This window comes from Hakea prostrata, chromosome 5, assembly GCF_041222555.1.
Source record: "Hakea prostrata isolate BN-2017 chromosome 5, UWA_Hpros_2, whole genome shotgun sequence".
Classification (NCBI taxonomy): domain Eukaryota; kingdom Viridiplantae; phylum Streptophyta; class Magnoliopsida; order Proteales; family Proteaceae; genus Hakea; species Hakea prostrata.
In genome coordinates, this window is record NC_142604.1 from 10,381,632 (window position 1) to 10,398,212 (window position 16,581).

General features: G+C 41.6%; 1 protein-coding gene across 1 annotated transcript; it reads right to left on the reverse strand.

Moving 5' to 3' along the window:
• Nucleotides 1-641: 641 nt before the first annotated feature.
• LOC149015042 (uncharacterized) lies at nucleotides 642-1,571 on the reverse strand. The gene has a single exon (XM_089156490.1). It carries the CDS (start codon nucleotides 1,569-1,571, stop codon nucleotides 642-644), a length of 930 nt encoding a protein of 309 aa, XP_089012616.1.
• Nucleotides 1,572-16,581: the final 15,010 nt, after the last annotated feature.

A 16,581-nucleotide genomic window follows, 5' to 3' on the forward strand; every position in this document is an offset into this window, starting at 1 on the left:
AACTTCATCTATTAACTCGAGATTGTCCAACATACTTTTTCGTTTGCCAGTTCTTCAAATTCTTGTTCTTGAACGGTTTCCGCCATTACCTCGACTGGTGCTAATGCTTTTGAACCATAAGTTAGCCTGAACAAAGTTTCACCAGTAGGAGTTCGTATGGTTGTTCGGTATGCCCATAGGACATTTTGGAGTTCTTCAGTCCACAAAGCTTTGTTGGTCTCCAGTTCTTTTCCGATTCCATCCAATAACGTTCGGTTTGTAACTTCTACTTGACCGTTGCTTTGAGGATATGCCACCGATGACATTCGGTGATCAATCATATAGGTATTGCAGAACAGTTCGAACTGAGGATTGTTGAACTGAGTTCCATGGTCGGTAACTAGTACCTTAGGAATCCCAAATCTATAGATGATTGATTCTCATACAAATTTTTCCATTTGTTTTTCTTTGACCGATGCCAATGGAGTTGCTTCTACCCACTTTGTAAAATAGTCGATCGCCACGATCAAGTACTCTTTGCATCCTGCTGCTGGTGGAAATTTTCCCATTAAGTCAATTCCCCACATTGCAAAAGGAATAGGGTTCAGAATTGATGTGAGGATTGTTGCAGGTTGCTTGGGCACATTCGAGTGTATCTGGCACTAGTTGCATGCCCGAACGTTTTTTAAAGAATCTTCTTGTAGCTTGGGCCAATATAATATGAGACGAAGGATTTTATGTGCCAGAGCACGTCCACCCGTATGTGCGCCGCAAATACCCTCATGAACCTCGGCTAATGCAGTTTTGGCCCCCTTCGGTCCACCACATCTAAGCAGGGGTCCCGCAAAGGATTGCCGGTATAATCTTCCGTGTTGGATAGTGTATCTCGCCGCAAGAACCCTAATCGATCGGGCTTCTTTTAGATCTTCGGGTAGTTTATCATCCCGAATATATTCAATGATGGGATCCATCCAACATCTTTCACTTTCAATGTATGAAACGATTTCAACTTGTGTGCTTAGGAAGCTTAACTCCTCAATGTAGACGGATGGTTCTAATGCTTTTTCTTTAGCATTCGCCAATCTTGAGAGTTCGTCTGCTACCGAAATCTCCTTTCGAGGTATTTGACATATTTGAATATCTTTGAAATCCTTCTTTAAGATTTGGATCAGCTCTTGGTATTTCTGCAGGCGTAGCTCTTTCACTTCATATTCCCCCTTTACTTGATTGACAATGAGTTGGGAATCATTGTATATTGTTGCTTCGGCTACTGCTAAAGCCTTTGCTAATCTGAGCCCTGCGATGAGAGCTTCATACTCGGCTTCATTGTTACTTGCCTGGAACCCTAATCTCAAAGCATATCGGATCAAAAATCCTCTCGGACTTTTTAACAAAACACCTGCCCCCAAACCAACTTTATTGCTGGAACCATCGACATAAATGTGCCACATAATGGACAAGGCAGGTTCTTCTTCCCCTTCGTTCGGGATTACGGATTCTACTATGAAATCGGCCAAGGTTTGCGCCTTTATAGTTGTTCTGGGCATGAAATCCACCTGGAATTCTCCTAACTCGACTGACAATGCTACCATCCTTCCCGATAAATCTGGTTTAAAAAGTACCTTCTTCAAGGGGAAATTGATTAGCACTTCGATCGGATGAGCTTGGAAATAAGGTCTTAACTTTCGGGCTGCTATCATGAGGGCCAACGCCTACTTCTCGATCGCCGAATATTGTGTTTCGGGATCCAAGAGTACATGGCTCACATAGTAAATTGGCCACTGTTTTCTTTCTTTCTCCCGGATGAGGACTACGCGCTACTGCCAACTGTGATGTAGCTAGGTATATTTGTAGAGTTTCACCCTTTTCGGGTTGAAAAAGTAGCGGTGGCTGCCTAATGAGCACATTTATGTGTGAAATCTTAGGGCATAAAGCATGTATTTTTAACACTTTGAGTGGAGCTACCTTGGGTTTTATGTTGTTTTTGCAGATTTTATGAATTTTTAGGACTTTAGCGAATATTTGGAGTTTTGGGTATGAAACATGCGATTTTACACGTCAAGAGGTCCGTTCAAATTATGAAGTGCGAAAGTGGGCTTGATTTGGAGCATGATGGGCTAGAGATACAATTATGGGCCAACTCCAGAATATTTTGTAAAATTAGATTAGGATTTTTATTTTATTTTTTCTTTATTGTAATTGAGAATTGTATGGGGCCACAAGTAATCAAAGACTAGGATTTTCTATTTTATTTATTTCTCTAATTAGTTTTTTCTCTCTCTTCCCACTTTCTATTATTTTCACTATTTTATTTTATTCTTTTTCCTTAATTAACCCAAAATCGTTTTTCTAAAAGTATATTTTTCTCCCTTCTCTCCTTCTTCCACTCTTTCTCTTTCTTCTCCACCTTCTCTACTTGTAACTCAATCTTAAGTTTTATTTTATTTTTTAATTTATTCTTTTTCTCCACTTTCCCTCTTAACATATTTCTATTTTTTTATTTTATTTCTCTCCACATCTCTCTCTCTCTCTCTCTCTCTCTCTCTCTCTCTCTCTCTCTCTCTCTCTCTTTATTTCTAACGAATTTTGCTCTTTCTTTATTTGTTTTCTTTTTCTATTTTACACTTTTGTTATTATTATTATTAGTATTATTATTAAGTATTATTATTTTATTTCTTTGTTTGTAAATTATTCTCCTTTTTCTATAAATATTATCTCCTTCTTAGGTCTAGTGTACACTTTATTTTCTCTTTAGTTTACTTTAGTTTTACACTTATTTTTTCTCTTTAGTTCATTTTAGTCTTGCACCTTCTATTCTCTTTGTCTTGCTCTAGGTTTTCTCTAGTTCTTTGATTATTTCGTGGGTTCTAGTTTTTAGATTGAATGTTTAGGAAGATTGAAGTTGTGTAATTTTTCTTTTGTGCAAGTGTAATTCCTTTAGTTTTATCAATGCAATTTCAAGTTCAAGTTCAAGTTCAAATTCAAGTTTCAAGTTTGAGGATTCGCTTTCTCTCCGGGTCTAGCAATTGCAAATCTAGATTATTCTAGATCTGGTTGTTAGGGTTGGATAAGATTCGAATCGTTTATTCAAGTTTTATTTGGAAGATGCAAGTAAGTAAGATTCTTCAATAATCTTCTCTCCCCCTCCATTCCCGCTTCTATCTACCCCTCCATATTCTTAATTTAGGATTTAAATTTCAGCATTTATTTACTGTTTTCCCTTCCCCTTGGGTCCTTGATCAAAGATACCTACAGTCGTGCCTCTCTTTGGTTAAGGTTTCCCTTTTGCTATTATTGCTTTGTTTATTGCTTTGTTATTTATTTTCTGTTATTTCCTTTCTGCAATTTCTTTTTTTTTTTCTAAAATCCTTTCCCCCGATTGGTGGACTGTAAGCTACGGCAAAGGGTCCACGGTCAAAGTCATTATTATTATACCCCCTTCCCTCGATCCAGAGCTGACACTCGGATCACTTCCTTTTTATTTTTATTGTTCGCATTATTTTTCTTGTCTTTTATTTATGCATTGGTTATGTTTGTTTTATTTTTTCGTTTCAATTCGATTGCATTAGATATAAGGATTAGGATCGTTGGTTTAGGTTAAGTAATTAGTTAACAAAAATTGAATCATTCCACTCTCGCATTGAAGTTGAATTCTAGGTGGCATATCTCCCTGAGATTGACCCATTAGCTACACGATACTGCGGTTATTTTATTTTGCAAACACTGTCGAGTCTTCTTTTTAATTCATCGAATGCCTTCTGACATTCCTCCGTCCAACGAGCCTCTTTACTTCCCTTCAAGTCCTTCAATGCTTTGAAGAAAGGTAAACATTTTTCCCCCGATTGTGAGATGAATCGGGTCAAAAGCGGCAATTCCCTGGTTAAGCATTGTATATCTCGAATTGTCTTTGGGGGATCCATGTGGATTAGTGCTTGTATCTTGGCAGGGTTTGCCTCGATTCCTCTTTGGGAAACCATAAACCCCAAGAATTTCCCTGATGATACCCCAAAGGCACACTTTTTCGGATTTAGCCTCATTTGATATTTTCTCAAAACGGAAAATACTTCCCGAAGACCTCAATGTGGCCTGTCCTTAGGAGGCTCTTTACCAGCATATCATCTACATATGCTTCCATGTTCTTCCCGATTAGATTTCTAAAAATCTTGTTTACAGCTCTCTGATATGTAGCTCCTGCATTCTTCAAGCCAAATGGCATAACCTTATAGAAATAGCTTTCCCGATCGGTCATAAATGCCGTGAATTTTTCACCTTCTTTATTCATCAGGATTTGGTTATACCCAAAATAAGCGTCCATGAAACTTAACGTTTCATACCCGAGCAGTAGCATCAATCAAAAGATCTATCCGTGGCAGAGGGTAGCAGTCCTTCGGGCAAGCTTTGTTGAGGTCTATGTAATCAGTACATTCTCCATTTTCCATTGGACTTTTTTACCATTACTACGTTGACCAACCATGTTGGACACTCGATGGGCTCGATAAAGCCAAACTTTTCGAGTTTTTCGACTTCCCCTCTGATAACTTCGTGCTTCTCAATCGAAAAGTTTCGTCTTCTCTGGATTACAGGCCTGAAGTAAGGATTGATCCAAAGTCGGTGTTCAGCTACAGCTCGATCAATTCCTGGCATGTCATTCCTGACCAAGCGAACAAATCTATGTTTTCCCGAAGGAAGATTGTCAATTCTTCTTTGAAAGGCTCAGGTTGCTCAAATCCTCTAACATCCAGCCCAAACCTAGCCCGGACACCCTTTTTATTTTGGGATAAAGAAATACTTGTTTGATATTAGACCTTCAAGTTGGACTTAGTTCAAATTATTATCTTGAAAACCAGGAAGCCTGGGACCTTTCCCTTAGGGTAGATGAATGTTTGGCCTATCCACCGGGCCGGCCGGGACCAATGTTGAGGTCCGAAAACCCAAAGTGGGGGAAATGAGACGTGGACCCTTTGGGATGATTTGGGCGGAACCCAAGCCGGAACAGCGAGATGCCCCTCACTGAGAGCAGCGGTGAGTTTAAACGCGCACCGAAGAGGGGGAATTAGTTGAAATACCAAAGAACCTGTTCCCAAAAAATTATATTTCCTGAAACTAGACCGATGGACTGTAGGAGAAAACCCACCCAGACCCCATATAGCCTCCAAATCCCTATCCGAAGTTGCTGAACAGGGCAAATCCTGCGCGCATCGAAGAAGGTGAGCATTTGGTAGACCTAATGACCTCACATGCTTGATCCAAGGTACTGGAACCTAGACTCTTGATTGACTTGAGGAGAAAACCTCACTCAATGACCTGTATAGCCCTCCGAATCCCTATTGAAGTTGGAACTATTGGATTCTCGAAACGACACGTTTGGTCGATCATTGGTCGATACCATCAACCAAAACCAACGACCAAAGGGAATCGAGAAAAGATGCTTTGGATACTCCTTCCTCTATTTAAGTGAAACCCGGGCCTAGAACCATATTTACCATTCAACACGAGAACGGGGAAGGCTCCTCTTAGGCTCCTCCTTGGCTTGGGTGATGATCTTCTACAAGAATCCTTGTCTCTCTTCTCCAACTACCATCTTCTAAGGTAGATTCTCTCTCTTGCTCTCTATTCTACTCACTTCCCTCTTCTTACGATGAGACCATGGCAAGGTGCTGCAACCTTGCAAACACCTGCCATGAACGCTCTTCCCATTTATACTTGCTTTTCCTTCATTCTTGCTATGCTTCACTGCATCTTGATCCTTACATATACATTACCATGATTCCTTGCTTAACAACTGATTTCTTATACTAAACTGAGATGTGGAGTATGATTAGTCTAATCTCGGCTTGCAAATGATTGTAATCATGTTCCTAACCTATTCCCCAACAATCTCTAGCTTCCTTCAATTACATCAATTCTCATGAATGCTAGGATTCTTGTCTTTAGAACATAGGACCTCAATTTGGGGGTTTTCATTTGGACCATTGGATTGTGATAATACTTGCTAGGTAGTGTTTGCATTGTTATTAATCATCCCTCCAAGTTTCGATCGATCCGAACCCGGAAGACCCATTGGACCAAAATCCCCAAAATCCACTATCGTCCGAAGACAATTTTGGTGATCCGGCGATACCACGACCAAGACCACGACCAAACGGGACAGCAACGCTCGTTGATCCGTTTGACATCCGATCTCGATTCCTTCTCTAACTTATTATTGATGTTTGTTTAGGGCCTTAACAATTATTTTGGACTATTTCTTGGTACTCTCAATTCATCATCAACTCAACCTAAGGTAAGGATGGTTATCTCCATAAACATATAGATCATCAACTTATGATTTATGTTCTTATTTATGAGTAGAATCTCTTGATTTCTTTTAATCGTTATAAGGCGTGATATACGTGTTAGAACAGTAGTATTGAAATCTTTATACTCTTGTCATGTTACATTACTATTCTTGTTTACTTATGTCTATGATGATTCATTTCAATATCATGATTTAACTTGTATTATGAAGATGTATTGGATGCATGAGAAGTGATGAACTTGAATATGTGTTTGTCTAGGTATAACTTGGGATTGGGGAGTGTCCTATTGACACTTCTGTCCTTGGACACCGGAGGGAATAGTATGGGATGTTCTCCGATGGTGCCTATCGACTCTTTCCAAGGTTATTGGATGACATACATAGGATTGTCTAGTTGTTTGGCTAGGATGTCCCTGTCGTATCGACCCGAATCGGAAGGGCATTGAGACCGAACGACCCGTGGTAGCAATGGGGATTTGTGGGCACTCAAGACCGGTAACCAATCCGTGAGAGGTCATAAATCTCATTATGGGGGCCATTTATTGGTAGGGTTGCATATGGATAGACTTGGGCTCACGGGCGCTCAAGACCGGTAACCAACCCGTGAGAGGACGTGAGAGCTTCCCGTTTACTATATGTGGATGACCAATAGGGTTGATGAGTCCGTAATCCGGGATTACGCTAACTCTAGTGTGAAGGATACCGGAAAGGATCGCCGGGGCGAGGAATGGACGTATCGGGCCGAGATGATATGGAGTAGATGACTTGCATTGGGCTAGGCTTTGTGACATGCGCCAGTACTTGACCAAATGGTGATGTGAGAGAGCGGTGACCGATCCCAACCATGGTTTATTTGAGGACTACCGATATTCCCGGGCATTCCCAAGATATGGAAATGGGAGAGTGCAGACGACCGGAAGTCGGTGCTATGACTTAAAGCATGTCTACCCTAGATGACCAGCATACTAGAGTTAGATTCATATTTGCATCATATGTCTCATATCATATTGCATCATGCTATGGCGCATCATATGATTTATGTTATTATGGAATAATTTCCGGAGTCTCGAACTCACTCCTGCAACATACTGTTAGACTTTCCGGGAAAGAAACAGGGAGGAAGAGAAGGGAAAAAAAGAGAGAAGAGGGAAGGAAGGAGGAGGAGAAAAAAAAAGAGAAGGAAAAAAAGGAAAAAAAGGAGGCCAAGATTAAAAGAAAAAAAAAGGAAAAAATAAAAAAAGATAAAGAAGAGAAGGGACGGTGTAGGGTCCCCTTGGTGGTTTAGGGGGATGTGCAGATCCAATGTGAGTAAACTTTACTTCGTCTCCTAGCTGCAAGCATATACGTTCCAATTCCTCCACAGGTTCGGGCCTTTGCATGGTGTCTTCGTCCCAATCATCCCTTACCTCAATAGGCAAGGCCGTGGCTTTTTTAGGTCCTTCCTTGTTTTTGAGGTATGTCACATAACACTGCCAGGAGAGTTTCTGGTCTGAAACTACTTGCCCGATTCCAGTGCCAGTGGGAAACTTTATCTTCATATGCTTTGGCGAAACCACAGTGCCCAGCCTTGTTAACGAGGGTCTCCCTAATATCATGTTGTAAGCGGGAAGATCCTGGACCACCAAAAAATTTGCTCGAATGGTCGATTTTTTTGGAAAATTTCCCACTGAAAGATCCAATTGGACCAATCCTTCAGCCACAATGGATGAACCAGAAAATCCGTATAGATGTGTTGAGGAGGGCTTCATCAGCCCCTTCTTCGAGATTCAGCTTCTCAAAAGCTTCATCAAACAAGAGATCAGCCAAAGATCCTGTGTCAACTAGGACCCTGTGCACCTCTCTTCGTCCGACTTCAACTTTGATGACAATCGCATCGTCATGAGGCATACAAACGCATCGCTCATCCTCTTCACTAAAAGTGATAGGCACCTCTTCCATTTTCTTTCTTTTCTGAGCTTCTCCTGATCCCACGAATTTCGATCTTGTTTTCAACTTTCGTAAGGATTCAGGTCCAGGTCCCCCAAATATCGTGAGAATTGGGGACCTGCTAGGTCCCGCCATTTCCTTTCCTTTTTTAGATTTTGGATCTTCAACTCGACGTTCCTTGCTTGGCGAACGTCCCCTTTTTTCATTGGTTGTTCTCTTTTCATCTTCCCGGACCTTCAAAAAGTTTGTGAGATGTCCTTGATTGATTAGCCTTTCAATGTCTTCCTTAAGGTGCCTACATTCATTAGTGTAGTGCCCATGTGGAAACGGCAATATTTCTCCATGTTCTTTTCTCCCGTTTTTGTCACGATTTTGGAAGGCCATCTTAAAATATCTTGATTCTTTATCGACATTAGTATCTCCGATCGAGGTGCGTTCAATGGTGTGTACTCATCTTGGTCTGGAGATCACCTTCTCCAGGTCAAACGTGGCTTTCTAGCCCGATTTGGATCAGGCCGCTTTTGCTTCTGACCTCTTTCGGGAACTTTTGAATCTTTCATAGCCACTTTAGGTTCTCCTTGTGGCGCACCATCTCCCTGTCAAGCATCAAGTATTTCAGCCACCTCCGCCTGCTTTTGGCATTGCTATACTAATTCGGCATAAGTAGTTGGCATGTCCTAAAGTAAATACTCCAATAGCCTTCGATTGGTTAATCCTGTAAAAGGGCCGTTTTCGTAACCTGATCGTCCAAGTTACCTATTTCCATAGTAACTTTATTGAATCTCTTAAGATATTCCCGGATTAATTCATTCCTTCCTTGCTTGATAGTAAAGAGTGTCTCCTCCGTTTTCCTAATCTGGATACCGCTCTGGAAACGTCCGATGAATTTTCGAGCAAGACTCTCGAAACCGTTGATTCTTCCCGAAGGTAGGTTTGAGAACCACTTCTGTGCCGCCCCAGTTAGGGAAGAAGCGAAAACTCGGCAAAGGATTTCGTCAGAGTTTCCAGGTACTACTATTGTTTGTTGATAATAGCTAATATGGGCTGTGGGATCTCCCGAACCATCAAAAGCCGTAAAAGTTGGGAGCCTGAAGTTGTGTGGAAACTCAAACAAAGTGATAGTATCAGTGAAAGGAGTCTCTCAGATGACCGAATAACTATCATCGGCCTTCCTTCCTCGAGAGAGTTGCCCTAACCTTTAGTTTATATTGGCAAGCTCTCGATCAATATGTAGTGATCGTCCGTCTTCCATCTGGATATTTCCTCTTCCCGAATGTCTTGAGGTGGGGGAGTGAGTGTGGACTCCCCTTTGTTGCCTCGTTGCAGTTCCCGTTCGGCTTGCCTGCGGCCTATCATGCCGATTATCTCTGTCGGGTGGTTTACCGGCTCTCACTTCTCGGACTCGTTCTTGATGATCTTTTTGATGATTCTGGCAATAACTCTGGCCTTCACCTTGCTACCCATCTACATGTTGAGAAAGCGTCGATACCTAGATTAATGGAGGAACTAAGACTGCCACTTGTGCAAGTCTTCTCGCCTCTACTTGATCGGGTGCTTGTGGTGCAACCACTTGTCTTGCCAACATACAGAGTGTTTGCTGCATCTCCAAGAACTGGATCTATAGCTACTCCATTTGTTGCTAGAGAGGGTTGGGAGAGTCTTAATTTTCTTCCCTTCCTCCCTCCTGAACCTCTGGGAGTCTGCTTCCTTCGGGTCTAATGACCAGAGTATCTCCTATTTGGGAACAAACATTCAGTTCTCGTTAAGCCGTTGCGGCTACTACTGATCTAGTCACCATGACTTTTCAAAGCGTTTCCCACAGACAGCGCCAAATGATGCGTCCAAATTCTGTTTAGCCACCGGACTTCTTGATGTATTCTGCAAAAGAGAGTTAGACGTGGTCCGACCGTGAGGTCGGAAGGCCACCTCCGAAGCTTAAGTCAACAACTGGACCGATCACAAAGGCTCTGGCTAAGTGCAGAGCATAAGAATAATGAATGCGTAGTTGGGAAACGATTCAGATACCTGGAAGGTTGTACGTTCTTGGTTTATATAGACTTTACCTCTAATCTTCGACCATCGAATGAATTCTAGATCTGCTTTGGTGGCCGTTCGATCTTAGGGTTTTACCCTAGATATTTGAGGCCGTAACCAGTTACCGATCTCGTCATGATCCTTTCACCGCCTTGCTAATAGAGGTCTTCAAAATCAAGTTCTCGTACCGCAAGGTTCGGGAAGCCATAATGGATTGTGAACTAGAAGACAACGCCTTTATGATTGATCACTAGGTCTTGATAGGCCCTAGTCACGATTCGACCGGGCCTGATAAGGTGATCCCGGTTTGACGGGTTCAGTGTAATTTATATTGTATCAATAGGAATTCTGTTGTACTTTGATATTCTTATCTAGATCCTTGTCAAAACCACAAAAGAATCATGCTTAGCAGTGTGCATGCTTCATCTACTTCCTTATTTAAGCACAAAATAACATTACCTTATTATTAACACCTTGACTGCATCACCTATTTTTTTAAGTAGGAGCATTTCCTAACACCCCTTCTGAAGTAGTGTGCATACTATATCTAACTAGATTCTGGATAATTATGCAAAAGACTTTCTTGGTCTGGCTTGGCTTCTATCTCTCTCTTTTGTATCTCTCTGTTATTACAGACCCCGGCTTATGCTAAGCGGCAACAGAAGTTGTCTGGATTTCTTTTTCATGATTTTATATTTGATCTTGACTTCATTATTTGATTGATTGAATTTTGCATTATGTAGGTGATACGGAGAAATTATGATCAAACCGGGTTCGTACCTGATTCGACCCTCGACCCCGGTCGAGACAAAGGGAACCGACTCGCTCCCGAGTGAACCGGATCCAGAAGATGGCTTGCTGAAGAAGAAAACTGATTCAGCTACAAGCACGCCCTAATCCTACTTATGGATTAGGGTAATTACCCTAATGATGGCAGACTCGAATTGATGGCTGCGGCTAATCATTATCGAAGGGATAATCATCGCATAACCTAAAGAGTTATCTTAGGAGTCCTCTACTAGTCCAAACTAGTAGAAGTCTATTGCTCAACGGATCTATCTGCTAAGATCCAACGACTACCCGAAGAAGGCTCAAGTGCATCCAACAAAGGAGATTCGAAGGTACACTCTATATAAACCTCACTACCATACGAGGTGAGGGGGATCGAAAACACACAATCTGAGACTCAGGTTCAGATACATACTGATAGACTTAAACTATCAGCGCCCAGCTATCTAGATCACCTTTCCCAGTTCTTCATTCCTTAGCTCTGTGCTTCTAGCAGAGCCGTTTGTGATTAAGTTCATCAACTGACTTAGCCTTCGGAGGTGGACTCCCGACCCCAGCGGTTGGGCCACATCTGACGCTTTCGTTTTGCAGGTCATCACGAGGAGATCTAAGGGCTGAGCAAATTTTGGACGCATCAGTAGGAAAGGATAAGGTGTATGCAAAGAGCATTTAACAGGGAGCGAAATAGATATAAGAGGAGCTATGAGCGCTGGAGTCAATATGGCCCCGAAGCATATCATCAACATTTTCATGGAGATGATTGGTGTTGGACAACTGAGACATCCTACAATGAGCAAAGGGTTAATCCCAGCGCTTACCCCCATGGGAGTGGAAATTATTCATTATCACATCATATTTATTAAGGTTATCATTTATAACATGATGTCCTTTTCCAGCAGCTATTGAAAAATGGTTTTCTTAAACCATCAAAATGTGCTACAGAGACAAAGTGGTGTCAACCATTCAAAAAAGCCAGATGGTAAGTTCTTCTTCCAGAAGGCAACATTTAGAGGTTCACCAATCTGAGAAACTTGTGTTAATCCTTTGACTCTGCCTTTGAAACGTATGACTCCTCAGGTGCAAGATGGTAAGGAAAGAGCAGGCCAAGAAGTAGAAAATAGCTCAAAAGAGTCTGCGTTGCCTTTTTTGCGGAAACGACTTGTCAAACCTCAAAGGTTTAGCTCTCATGTTTATATTAGTTATTGTAAATTATGAAGGGTTTTTATCTCAACTGAGACTGAAAGCGCCTCGTTTGTGTTTTTCTCCTATTGTTTCTGTTGTCAGGAAGCCTTCAGTAAGCAAGGCAACACTTCCATCAATTAGCCAGTTGAGGACAATAAAAGAAACTTCATCTTCAAATTCACGCCGCAGGAAAGTAGTAGAGCCAACTGACAATGGCAACACAAACACCATCAATAGTAAAGCAACAGCAATAAGGTCCTGTTCCAGAGGGAAAAGACCTTTAACAATTCCGAAGGAGCCAAACTTTCAGTGTGGCCGTATACCAAAGAGTTGCACGAAGAAGATGTCTCAGACAATACTGTCGTCATTGAAATCTCTTGTTCATGTTTTCCAATGCAAAAAATGTACTTTTGACTCATAGTTGTGCTTGCTCAAAGAATGCAATCTAGTCACTGGGGTTCAAGTGTAACATCAGGCTGGTAGAACCTACCCATACAATTTTTGCACAGCCGAAAAAACACAACAAAAGGAAAACCTCAGCGTAATGGTAAGGTTTATCCTTTGCAACCTGGTGTCCTGGATTGAAGGGTGAGACCCGAACAATGCGCAGCATCTGCTATCAACAGTCAGTCAATATCAAGATCTCGACCGAGATTACCATGTTACTTAAAACTGAGAAGAGAGTGGTGAAACTGATAGCATATGAGCATTTTCCTTACAGGGCCACAAGATAACATCAGCATTTTCAGGGCAGGCTCCCATACTGGCAGATTCAAACACGACATAGAGCATTTTCATTATTGTTTTTTCCTGGCGAACTATGAATTGGTAATACGGCCACTTTCCATTAATTAAAGGATAATTCAATTTAAAGAGGTGTTTCCCCTGATTTCACCAGATACTGATATGATCATCATCGTTACAACCATTTAATACGAAGAAAGCTCCTGGAGAAATGGGGTGCCTATAACATAATTATCATGCGGCAGATACAGGCAACTAGCTCCTTGAAAAAGTTCACTAAATCTAGCTTTGGGGCTTTTCCACACAGGGGAAGCCTTCACCTTCTCTGGTGACTGGTTGTGATGATAGGTGATAAGTTGATTTCATGTATATTATTTTATATGATTAATCTGCGAGAAAGTCGTGAGGGGCAACCGAGACCAATGCTCCTGTTCGGAGAAGTGATATAATCCATATTGAAGGAACTAGAAGAGCTAGGGGTAGACCTAAGATAACCTTAGGAGAAGTGGTGAGAAAGGATATGTATAGCTTAGGCCTTGTATCTAGCATGGCCTTGAACAGAACCGATTGGAGGGCAAGAATCCATGTAGCCGACCCCATTTAGTTGGGAAAAGGCTTATTGTTATTGTTGTTGTTGTTACTATATTTCCATGTATTTACAATTGTTTTATATCAATTACCCTAATATGATATGAAAATGAATATGTTGTACCCTTTACTTTAATTTCTATAATTTTAGTGATTTTATATATTTTCTAACAAATTCTAATTAAGATTCATTACTTTTATGTATAGGAAATTATCGATCAAATCTGGTATTATTGCAAAAGTCCTACCTCAAGTCAAAAACATAGAGAGAATGAGTCCTTGCATTCTTCTATGATTTATTTCCTAATTAGGATTTGATCAAATAAGGGAAAAGAGGAAGAAGAATCAAATTCAAATAAGGAAGACTCAAAAATCCCGTTTTTGAGTGTCTCTGTCCAGTTTTGATGAAGATCTTCATCGGACGGTCATCTGGTGTCCGATCGAGCCGATTTTTGGAGGAAAGCTTCACGACTTCTTGATCTTCAAATCCAACGGTGGGATTATGCATTGGATATCTCTAAGTTAGTCCGATTTGTACATCAAAACACTCCTTGGTTAAGTCAGATAAGAACTCTGAGTTTAATTCAAACTCTGAGTTTAATTAATCTATGAAAGGAGAGCAACCTCTAAGATGAGAAGGAGAAAACGTTTTTGGGAGCTTTGGAAGAGCATAGAGAATTTTCTTGGAGCTTTGGAGGAGCGGAGAGGTCGAACCAAGAAACGTTGGTTGGCTTTGGAGATATGAAGTTTGGGAATAAGTTTTTCTTCATCTTCTTTCAATGTTCACGAACTCTTCTGTAATGTTTTTGATTTCTAGTATAGAATAATTTAATTTTTCTAGGGATCAGATGTAGCCTATCTTTCAATTCCCACTCTTGAATTCATCAATATAATTTTGAATATTATTTCTTTTGATTGAGTTTTTACTTCTATTCTTCATGCTCTTGATTAATTGGCCACTAATCAACTGATTTGTTAATCATAATGAACTGAGAGGGGATTTATGTGTTTAGTTCATTGGAGTAAAAGCCATGAATTACATGTAGGATAGAGATATACTTACATGGTTTGTGTAGTTGTTACATGGGAATCCATAGAATTTAATGATTTCTCAGTTGTTGTAATCCACATAGAAATATAGTGGGTTAGCAATTGAGGGAATTTCTATTAGTACTCGAGAGAGACTAGTAGATAAGGAAGGGAATCTCGACCATCAATCAGAAAAATATTTCTCAAATTATAAAGAGGGATAAAAGGGTGGGAATACTTAGTTATGGTGAAATCTGACCCCTAGGTTTTTAGTTATTAATAAATCTCTATTTAAATTTCAATTTGCATTATAGTCGTTGTGCAGAACATGTATCTTGAGGACCCCCCCTCGGGACGAACGTACACCCCCACTCGGGATAGAGAAGTCTTCTTAAGGGAAGTCCTCTTAGGAGGATTCTGAGAATCCCTTATGGAGAAAACACATACCCACTCGGGACTTGATTATTCTGAAGACTCGGGAGGAATAGTGTTCTCCCTTGAGAGGCACAGAAAACCCCCTCGGGCCATGATTATTCTGAAGACTCGGGAGGAATAGTGTTCTCCCTTGAGAAGCACAGAAAACCCCCTCGGGAGGAAGCATATTCACCCCTTCAGGGAACATGCATGGAATAAGCTCAAGAAGCCCATTTGGACTTCATCCAAGAGAGACGTTGAAGAAGACGGCCAGGTCAAGAGAGTTAGTTACAGATAACTACTCAGTAAGAGCCGTTCCGAGAATTGGGGAGATGAGTCATCAGATAACGGCTCTATCTGGTCCGACAAAGAAGGAGCCGTTATTCCAAAGAGACTCCACTCACTCTTCAACCGTCGATCCGAAACTCAAGGAAGCGTCGTCTCCAGGTAACCTCTATATAAACCCACCTCCTACATGGAGAAAGGTATGAGAACTTCATCTGATAAATTATTCATTACGTTCTTGAGAACTCTCTCAAGAACTCTTATTGTTGCCTAGGCTGACTTGGGCGTCGGAGGCGGTTCCCCGGCCAAAACTAGGCCGGACTATTCTTGCTTTCTTTATGTGTGCAGGCATCCCAGTTATTCCAACTTGGCTGCAGAGCTCTTAAGGTGGTCATCTCAATATCCGGCCCTCGAAGAAGTTCTAGACGCAACAACTTGGCGCCGTCTGTGGGAAACGTCACAGAAAGTCATGACAAGACGTACCACACCTCAGGTGACAAGTTCTCAAATTCTCACTAGAGCGAGGGAGAGGGAGATAGAAAACGGACGTGTTGAAGAACAAACTCTCCCTTCTCTAGATCAACAAATTCCTATTATAGAGGAAGTTCAAGAAGGAGTTCCGGAGAATCCCCCGTTAACTATTCCAACTCCATTTGGAGAAGGCGGTTCGAGTCAACCTCTAATTCCAGCGATAGTGGCCGATTTGCAGAATATGCAAAGAGAAGTCCAACAACAAATGTTGGAACTCCAAGGAGTTGTTCGAGGCTTAGTCCATCAAATAGGGGTACCACTTGGACCCCCTAGAAATTCCCAAGAAGGACAAAGGCGTGAAGCTATCCGACATACTCGGGATAAGCAACGCCCGGTGAACGAAGAAAGGAGAAATCCCAGAATACCGAGGCGACCAGCCGAACGAGTTGGAGAAAGATCTCAAGGAGTGCATGTTGAAGAACCACGTCCCCGAGAGGATCGATCGAGGGGAAGTGTCTTCCACCGTTTGGCTGGGCTTAGACAGACTCGGGACTTACCCAGAAGGGGGCGCAGAAATGAAAGAGTTTGGGAACAAGAGAGCGAAAGCGCCGGAAGAGGCCATTCCAGATCTAATGACCCGAGAGGATCGGTCAGTCACTATGGATCTTCTCATGGACCAACTTCCCAATATTCTGATCTTGGAAGTGTTCGGTTTCCGCAAGAACGTCAAGAAGCACATGGTCTCGGGAGAAGATTAGATGCCATGGAGAGAAGCCTTGATGATCGGGACCTTGATGACGACTATGACGTGGTTGACAGAGAACCCTTCTCAGAAGAAGTCA

Excerpts from the sequence above, each read along its gene's own strand:
- LOC149015042 (XM_089156490.1), bottom strand. The coding sequence starts at position 1,571 with ATGGTAGCATTGTCAGTCGAGTTAGGAGAATTCCAGGTGGATTTCATG.